The sequence below is a fragment of the Dioscorea cayenensis genome, chromosome 11 (genome assembly GCF_009730915.1).
Source record: "Dioscorea cayenensis subsp. rotundata cultivar TDr96_F1 chromosome 11, TDr96_F1_v2_PseudoChromosome.rev07_lg8_w22 25.fasta, whole genome shotgun sequence".
Taxonomy (NCBI): domain Eukaryota; kingdom Viridiplantae; phylum Streptophyta; class Magnoliopsida; order Dioscoreales; family Dioscoreaceae; genus Dioscorea; species Dioscorea cayenensis.
Window position 1 is genome coordinate 506,258 of NC_052481.1, and position 10,357 is coordinate 516,614.

A 10,357-nucleotide genomic window follows, 5' to 3' on the forward strand; every position below is an offset into this window, starting at 1 on the left:
CCATTATGAAAAACTAAAAATAACCACCATTGTGAACAGTCCTCATTACAAATGAAAGTTGGATGATTAGGAACTAATTCCAAATCCAGAATCGATGTTATATGATCCCTAAGATCCAAATACTAGTATACTACAATAAATTCAAGAGTGACAATTGCCTTTCATCAAATAGAGCAACCGAACAAGCATCACATGCACATATTAATCAAGCTCAAAATGCTGTTTTGAGCATTGCAATCCAAAGAAGCTAATTGTGATATATTACCATAAGAAGAAGAAAAAAAAAATCCAAGGAATACATATCACAACCAACCACTCAAGGAAATCGAGATTGAAGAGAAATTAATAACAAAATTTGGTGTGAACAATAATAGTCTACTACTGAATGAATCTTGCATTTCACATGGCAAGTAAAAATCGACAAAACTCTGGTTATAATTATGGGACTTCAGCTAGTGAAGGAAGTTTTGTTCCAGGCCTTGATACCCATTTTCTCTGGTTCCTATAAGCTTCAATTGCCTCTAATCGAAATCGTTCCCGTGACACATCCATGGAAGCCTTTGGTAACTACCAAAGTCAAAGTGTAGGATAAATAACCATTGTTAACACAACTCAGGGAACTCAGGTTAATAATGATTAAGACTTTGATCATGATTACTGGGAGACGTGAGAGCTTAGGGAAATACCTTTGTAAATGATAATTTTGGTGGAGCCTGAACAACATCACCAAATTTTATTTCTTCTCTCGCAGGAAAATCTGTTTCATCATTTGTGTTTGCTTTCTTATGTTTCTTTTTTCTTGCTTGAAGAAACCTTCACATATTGTCCACAAATATGAGTATGAAATGGAAAAATGAATATTGCATAGAAAAAACATTCATGAAAAATAGAAATGGCACTGACAACTATTGATCAATAAAAATTAGAGTATTTCAGATGAAATATTTGAATCTTCCCATCATCTCACCAAGCAAAGGTCATGCCATAATCCATAACCACTAAAATGTGGCTAAAAAAATGTCTGCTTATTATTTCACCAGTTATCTGACAAGCAAGGAGAAATTTTCACTGAGATGTTGGTCTCCAAGAATCACTTTGATAGTTTCCAAGTCGAAAAGTCTTTTGTAAAGGGGCGGAAAGCGCTCTGAATGCGAACGCCGAATGCTGAGAGGTTGCCTGAATAGAGGTCCTATTTCCATGCCCTGCTTGCCATGGCAAGCGGGGATCCCTTATCCTCAGCAATGCCAAGACTAGCGGCCCGCTCGTAGGCTGCTGTAGCTAAAGGTAATCGGCAGCAACCAGGGGTGTCTCCAATGCTCCAAGGAGAAGCTCTGGAGAAACTGAAAAGTTAGGTTCAAAACTACATAAAAATCAAAGGGAAAGTTTGCCCGAGAGTTGAGGAAAGGTTTGCTAATGCCTTATAGGCAAATTCTTGGGCAAGGCTCCACCACTTAACCACATGAGGGTCTCCCTTTTGGAAAAATGGTGGATCTTGCGTGATTTTCACATTGTTGATCTGCCTAATGGACACTTTTTGATCTGATGCCTGAATGAAAATGCAATGCAGAATATCTTGTTTAAAGGGCCATGGCCAGTAAATGGCCCACTACTCTAGCTAACTCCATGGCGACCCATTTTCTAATCAGTCCATGCAAAGCTCTCGATTGATGCGGTATGGCTTTAACTCCATCACATGTCGGTAAAAATCTGGGATGCTGAACTGCTGGAGAGTGTCACTGCACATCTTGGCCGCATATTTAAGGTGGATGATTTTATAAACCCCATGAGCAGAGTAGATTCGTGTGATTGTGTCGAATTGGACTTATCACAACCCCTAAAGTAGGGATTCTGGATAGGCAATGACAGCCATCAAGTGTTTGTGGTTATACTCTACAACGTCTATCAACTTTTTACTTCTCTTATGGGGTGGTGGGACATGAAGCAACGACCTCTATGCGGCCACAAGCACCTCCCCAAATGTTGCTTTGATGCCTCGCCACCCGGAGGTCGAGGCGCAAATGGTGGCAGAAATGGGCATTGACCAGGATGCTCACCAGGCAAAAGCGGCTGTCAACAGTGGTTCAACCCAGTGACAGAGACAAGATGAGCTTAGGAGGATGAGTTCAGGCCATGGATGCTAGTATCTTGCCGGAGAAGGGGACACGGGACACGGTGGTGCTCCAAGGGTAGTGCCACATGGTGCACATGCATCCTCAGATCCTATCTCAAGGTCGAAGCTAGACCCAGGGCAAGGACGGGTGGCATTTCTTATTGAGACAAAAGACAGATAAATTTTTTGAGTAGATACCATACTATAGTTATTTTTCATTTTGAGTATAAAATTTCAATTTGTATTATTTTGATTACTCAACTTTAATTTGTGTTTACCGAGAGAGTATCGAAAGGATTCCGGAGCATATATGCCAGATTTGTAATTTCAACATCAGTTCGTGCTTCATCTGCACATGTGGATTTGCTACATCATCAAAGAAAGCCACATTACCATTGTTATTAACCAGTTTGGCGGGCGACGTGGCATGTGCCTTGTCACTAAGAGTGGCCACGTGCTCTCTTTAATGACGTGTCATATCTGTGTATGCAAATGGAGGGGTGAGCTGGTGTTAACGTGGCAACTATGGCATCAAATTCTCTCCAGGATCCTCTTGGTACCATCCCAGTGAACACAAATTTAAGTTGAGTGACCAAAATGATATAAATTAAAGTTCGATGTTCAAAATGAAAAATGACTATAGTATGATATCCACTGAAGATATTTATCCGACAAAGGACATGCAACATTCACTTGGTGTGACACGTGGTGGATGTTCATCAAAAAGAGGAAGGGTAGGTATGCTCGTATGGCCCAGTTCACCTCTAGCTCCTAAATGGAGGAGTTGACCTAGAGGATTTTCTTAAGAGGCTGCATGATCTGCCCCATCCTTTTCAAAACGCAGGAGATATGATAGTAGATGGTCCTCTCTTTTTCAAATCTTTTAAAGATTGATTTGGTTGTTTTGTTAAGTTATATTTCTTGATAAAGGCTAATTATATTTCGTGGAATTGCAGATGTATTTCTAATGGAGATACTCTAAACTGGGTGAAGAAGCTCATCTATGAACACAAGTCGATGATGCTTTGCGTAGTCGAAACAAGAGCATACAGAGATAAAGTACTTCATTTTGTACCATGTTCAAGCGAGGATGGGAATGGGCTAATAGACAGGATGTCAAGAGGAATTATTGTGCGCAGAATTGTGGGGATTGTCACTCCCGCGGTGGTCACCAAACAAGCAATTTATTTGGTAATATCTTCTAAACCCTTTATGGCTTGGATTCTGACCATGGTGTATGTCGGTTATAAATCTACAACCCAGAGTAAACTTTGAAAAGAATTGTTTTGCCTTGCTATTCTAGAACTCCCTTGGCTCATTACCGGAACTTCAATGCTGTTCATTCCTGGAATAAGCACAAAGGATGGTCTTTTAATCACTATGCTCGTAAATCTTGCATGTTTAATGATTTTATTAAGTCCAATGAGCTCCTTGAAATTGTTTATAATGGCTCTAATTACAATTGGTGTAATGGCCAAGCTACCACAGCTAGACGTTGGGCTCACTTGGACCTTTTTGTGTATACTCTCTGGTCGGAACTTTATACTACTTATATGGTTTCTCATTTGGCTAGAATTTCTTCAGATCACACTCCTATGCTGTTAGAAATAAGGCAACACTCTCACACTAAGAGCAAGATCTTTCGTTTTGACAATTACTGGCTTGATTATTTAGAGTGTCACAAGATTGTTAAGGATGCCTTTAACTCCAAAATTAGGGCTTCTCCAATGCATGGGTTTGCTCACTGCTTAGCTATCGCTAGGACCTTATCTTTTGGAGATAGGTTTGAGCCTGCTTAAGCAAGATCTTAGATGCATAGAGCTTAGGATCCATGCTTTTGGAATGCAAGAAAACACTGATCATAACAATATTGATTTTTCTTTTGATTTTAGAGCCCTTCAAAATAGATATAATGCTTTACTTAGAACACCTTGAAATGGGCTCAAAGATCTCGAATGATGTGGGTTCATAATGGGGACTTCAACTTGAAATTCTTCCATAATTCTACTAGAAATCATAGATATAAGAATACTCTTTTCCACATCATGGATGCTGAGGGAGTTTTCTATCATGATAGGTAGAGTATAGAGTAAAGGCAACACTCTCACACTAAGAGCAAGGTCTTTCGTTTTGACAATTACTGACTTGATTATTTAGAGTGCCACAAGATTGTTAAGGATGCCTTTAACTCCAAAATTAGGGCTTCTTCAATGCATGGATTTGCTCACTGCTTAGCTATTGCTAGGACCTTACCTTTTGGAAATTAATATGTTTGAGCCTTCTTAAGCAAGATCTTAGATGCATAGAGCTTAGGATCCATGCTTTTGGAATGCAAAGGAAAACACTGATCATAACAATATTGATTTTTCTTTTGATTTTAGAGCCTTTCAAAATAGATATAATGCTTTACACCGAGGTAAATTAGATCCTAACAAGTGTGTTTTTCTTGGATATTCTCCAAACCAAAAAGGGTACAAATGTTATGATCTTGAAAAACAAAAATATTTTGTCACATTTGATGTTCAGTTTTTTGAGAATGATTCTTATTTCCAGCCTCATCTTCAGGGGAAGAAAGAACAAGCAGATTTAGTTTTCAAAGGAGAGGAAAATCTGGAATGTCAAAATCAAAGTGATTTATTTTTCAATGAGCAACTTTCACATGAAACTACTTTGCATACTTTGGATTTTTTACCTATTTTAAATGGGACCCAGGATTCTCCAAGGAATGGGTTTGATTTACAAAAAAAATTCTGGTGGGTTTGACAATATGGATCTTCATGAAAATAATTCTTCAATGTTTTAAGTAATGAAAATATAGATTCACCTAATATCAATCCAACTAGCACCGAAAATAATACTATGAACAGATTTGGGATAGTTTTCTCAAGAAAAGAACCAAAGTTGGGAGAATTGTCTAATAACTTGCAACATAATCAAGAAAAAACCCTGTTGTCAAACTCTGAAATTCCAGGTTCGAATCCACTTCCTGAAAATAATGATCTTGATTTACCTATTGCACTTAGAAAAGAAACCAAAGCATGCACTAGGTGTCCTCTATATCCATTGCTTAATTTTATATCATACAAACAATTATCTCTTTTTTTTCATGCTTCCGTCACTCAATTCTCACATGTGGTAATTCCAAAGAGTATTAAAGATGCAATGTAGATTCCAGAATGGAAAGAAGCAGTTCTGGAGGAGATGAGAGCTCTGGAGAAGAATTAGACATGGGAGTTAATGAACTGTCCAAAGGAGAAGAACAGAGGGTGCAAGTGGGTGTTCACTGTGAAATTTAAGTCTGATAGATCCTTGGAAAGATACAAGGCATGTTTGGTTGCCAAAGGTTTCACTCAGGACTTTTGCTCCGGTTGCTAAGCTCAACACGGTTTGTGTTCTTCTTTCCATTGCAGTAAATTTGGATTGGCATTTGCAACAACTAGACATCAAAAACGGCTTTCTAAATGGTGAGTTGGAAAAAGAGGTGTTTATGGATGCCCTTCCAGGTTCTGAAGACAAGTTTGGCTCTAAGGTGTGTAGATTGAAAAAGTCTCTTTACGGGTTGAAATAATCTCCACGAGCATGGCTAGGTCAGTAAAGAGATAAGGGTATTCACAAGCTCAAGCAACCATACGTTGTTCTTTAGAAGATCAAGTGGGGGAAGCATAGCAATTCTTATTGTCTATGTAGATGACATTATCTTGATAGGTGATTATACAGTAGAGATGGCTCGATTTAAGGAAATTTTGGCAGATGAGTTTGAAATCAAGGACCTTGGAAGTCTCAAGTACTTTCGAAGGATGGAGATAGTTAGGTCTAAAGGAATAGTAGTTAATCAAAGGATATACATACTAGACCTTCTTAAAGACACTGGCATGAGTGGGTGCAAACCAATTGACACCCTAGTTGATCCCAATAAAAAGTTAGGAGATAGCAAAGAAGACAGTGTTGATACTTCTCGATATCAAAGACTTGTTGGTAGACTTATCTACCTATCTCACACACGGCCCGACATTGCCTTTGTTGTGAGCTTAATAAGTCAATTCATGCACTTTCCTCAGAAGACACACATGGAAGCAGCCTATAGAATACTTCGATATCTTAAAGGTTCTCCGAGGAAAGGCCTATTGTTCAGAAAACAAGAAAGCGGAGTATTGAAGCCTGTACTAATGCTGATTGGGCGGGTTCAATCACTGATAGAAGGTCTACAACTAGCAATTGTTGCTATGTTTGGGGGAACTTAGTTACTTGGCGAAGGAAGAAGCAAAACGTTGTTGCTCGCAGCAGTGCGGAGGCTGAATTTAGAGCTATAGAAAATGGATTATATGATTTGATTTGGCTACAACGAGTCATAGGAGATTTGCAGTTGAAAATAGAAGCTCCAATGAAACTCTATTGCGATAACAAGGCAGTAATTAGCATTGCTAATAATCCTGTGCAACATGATCGAACCAAGCATGTGGAAATAGATCAACACTTCATCAAGGAGAAACTTGTATCCGGTGCAGTTTGTTTACCCTTTGTGCCCATGTCTCAACAGACAGCCGACATCTTTACAAAGGGTCTATTTAAACCAAGTTTTGATTTTTGTATTAGCAAGTTGGGTTTGAAAGATATCTGCAACCCAACTTGATGGGAAGTCTTGAATTTTGAAAAGATTATGAAATCATTCCTAGTTTAGATTTTCCTACTTTGATAAAATTTTGAAAATCTTTCCCGGTTTAGATTTTCCTATTTTGGAGAAGATTTATAGGAATATTTAAAGGATAGTTTCCTTAGTTAATATATTACATATTTTATTAGCTGTAAATAGTTGTCAATAGTCGTCTTTTAGAAGATTGTAAATCCTATAAATTATGTTGTACTCTACCAATTATTTTCAATGAAGGAATTCACCTTTTTTCCTCAAATCTTGTAGTATGAGTAGTAATAGTAATAAAAATAAAGATTAAAAAAAGCAAAGTTCCAGTTTTTGATCTATAGATAAGACAATAGAAATCATGGTAGTCATGGATGTAATTAACTTATTGATCCATGGAACTGCTTTTCTTAGCTTTTTAATGATAATGACAATATCCATGGACGATCCTAATCAAATAGCTCTTCAGGCAAAAATTTACATTTTAAATAAGGTTTTTCTTTTTTTTGTGTGTGCATTTATATTATCATAAATATACCTGATTGCAAATAAATCCCAATATATAATGAGTAAACAAATGAATACATACTCTTTCTTCCGGTCTTTTTTATTTGAAGGAGTGACAACTTCATTCAGAAACCGAAGATCACTCACTTCCTTCCTCTTTCGTTTCCTTTTTGATTTCTCATTCAAGCTCGCATCTGTAGTTGCACCTTTGTCACTCATCTGTAGGTTTGATGCTTGTTCCTCAACATCCATAGTTTTCGAGTCCTTTTTCTTCCATTTCTGCAAATAAATTAGAGGTATCTATTTTTCAGTATCATAATCCAACAAACTAAACATGTTGCAAGATGATGCCACAAAAATTAAACACCATATCTTTACAATATGGTAGAATTACAAGCAATCCCCAGTCCCTAACTAACAGGTATTTCTTATAGTTGCCACTTGCCACATTATTGCTCACAGTCTAGAATTTGAACATATTCTTCGTTTACATAAGGCATAAATGCTCAAGCCTTAATTACATGAATAATGGAAAAGAACACAAAATCAAACAACCAAGTTGGATGGAAACTAGTATTTACTCCAGAGATTTGAAGTATTATTCTAAACTAAATAAACAAAGCAAGATGTCACCAATATGGGGTTTTTTTTAACGATCTTAGGCTATTCTCAAAAATCAAGAATATGTATTGCATGCCAACATCACAAACTCCCATTTACAGTTTTTTAAGCAATTCCCATTGATGTTGAACCCACAAATTCATGATTGGCTGACATAATCGTATTAAATTAAAGCAAGATAGCTCAATCAACAATACAGATTAAACCAAGTCGCAGATCCAAACTGAATTCACATCAGTGCAACCTCAATCAACCACATTTTCATTTCTGGATAACACCGTATCCAAATAAAAAAAAGAAGCCAAGTTAACAGTGCTTCTTGAGAAATAATGAAACCTGAGAGATCCCTCACCATTTCAACAGCAGCAGCTGCCTTCCTCTTCTCCGGCGGCGCATCCCCAGGACTTGAACCTGAAGCGGAGAGGGGGACGAGAGAGTAAGCAGATGGATCGAGTACTGAAATGACAAGGAAAAATAAGAGGGAGCTCACCGGCGCCGGAGGGAGGAGGGTTCTTGAACAGCATAAGCTTACGGAGCTTGGAGGGAATGGCCTCGAGCTCCTTAGGGTTGGGAGGAGGAGGAAGGCGGCTGGCGCCGCCGTGCGCAGCCAGGTAGTTTTTCTCCCGCCGCCGCTGTCCCTTGCCGCCCATCGCCGACTCTCTTGATTCCCGACGTTCCAAGGGAGGATAGAAGGATAACAATGGACGGCTGCGATTTATGGATCCGTATGGGCTAAATAGATAGTGAAGTACGGAAAAGCCCTTGGATAATTCTGTCTTATTAGATAAACCTCGATTTTCTCATTTATTAAATACTTGCACACCACAACCTACGGAAGTGGTGTAAAAGACAAGTACCACCACTACAGATCGAGCTCAGTTCCTATAGATGACAGAGATTGGACAAGAGATACACAGGGAGGGAAGGGGTGGGAATCAGGGACGGAACCAGGACTTATTCATAGGGGGCTGAGTGTAAAATGTCAAAAAACTATTTCAGTCAACATAACAATTGTATTCGATACAAAATTGAGCGATATTGTGACTTTTAATTAAAACAATTACAAAAAACATAAAACGTTTATCTACGCACGCTCGAGCTAGAACTTCCATATGTGCGACACATGCTACTCAGAGGAGGTAACTGAATACGACGAGTTTGCATTTTTTTTAAAAACATTGTAGAATCGCCTCATTGTCAATAATTATAAAACCCTCTTTCTCAATATAGGCAATTATGCATTTTGCTATATAGATTTAACACTAAACATTATTTAGTTATACATATATACATTATGAATTTATGATACATATTAATATTTGATATTTGATATTTTCAACAATTTAACTCATTAAAGCATTTAATCAAACACATTGTAGGCATATTTATAAAAATGAAGTTTATCATTAATGTTCTACTTATTTCACCCATAAATCTTATACATTCATTCTCATTTTCAATAAAAAATAATACATGATCGAATGATCCAATAATTAAAAATAAAATAAATACTAATAAATAATCTAATATACTCACTTGTTAATCCAAGACTCCAAGTCTCCAAAACTTACCAAATTACTCTACAAAATTCAAATCAGTATATATATGTTTACAAGATTACATATGACTTGGCCCAAACTCAAAGAACACAGGCTACTGGGCTGGCCCATAAGCCACAACCCATAGCTTTGAGTCAATAAGTTGGTTGGAGTCAAAAAGCCCAGCTGGACAAGCTTTGAGTCAATAAATCAATTTTCTTTATTTATTTATTTATTTATTTTTTCAGTTTTCTCCTCCCAAGCTCCCACGACTCCCATCAGGCCATCATCTTCAACCTCAAGACTTCATGAGTCATGACTCATGACTCATGACTCATGATTGTCCGTTTGTCTGGGCTGCTGGCCGAGGAGGGCTACTAGCCAGGGCGAGGGGGGCTGCTTCTGTGTTTTCCCACCAAGCAAAAAAGAACTCCGATGCCGAGGGGGGTGCTGAAGCCCCTGCTAGACTAGCCCCCTCTTGGTTCCGTCCCTGGGTGGGAAGTCGGAGAGCCCAGAGGAGGCCTTGATAAAGAGGGTTGGGGTTTCTAGATGCAAATAAGAATCTCTTTTATAGTTATATCACATAAATATTTATTTATAAGTTAAATTCATAAAAATTAAATAGTCATGCTTGGCGTCCATTGTGATTTTTATTTTTATTTTATTTTTATTTTTATTTTTGTTAAAAATGTATTTATAATCATATTATTTACTAATAAATTTATAATACCAATTTAATAAATATTATTTTCCCCCCATTCATATATACTAATATTTGTTATATTAAAATAAAATTTACGATTAACCGGTTCAATAACTCTATGGGCACCGTCTAAATAAAACTTTTTAATTAAAATTTTATTAAAATAAAATTACTTTTTTTTATAAACTATTAATGAATTATGATAAAAGTAAATTTTCAAGTGAAATTATTTATACTATCTA

General features: G+C 37.3%; 1 protein-coding gene across 1 annotated transcript; it reads right to left on the reverse strand.

Annotated features, from left to right (window-relative positions):
- Positions 1 to 9: 9 nt before the first annotated feature.
- On the reverse strand, positions 10 to 8,583 carry LOC120271864 (daf-12-interacting protein 1-like). The gene is made up of 5 exons (XM_039278539.1): positions 8,365 to 8,583; positions 8,227 to 8,285; positions 7,336 to 7,532; positions 687 to 813; positions 10 to 567 (listed from the first exon to the last, which is right to left on the reverse strand). The coding sequence occupies exons 1-5, from the start codon at positions 8,522 to 8,524 to the stop codon at positions 439 to 441; spliced, it is 672 nt and encodes a 223-aa protein (XP_039134473.1). The 5' UTR covers positions 8,525 to 8,583; the 3' UTR covers positions 10 to 438.
- Positions 8,584 to 10,357: the final 1,774 nt, after the last annotated feature.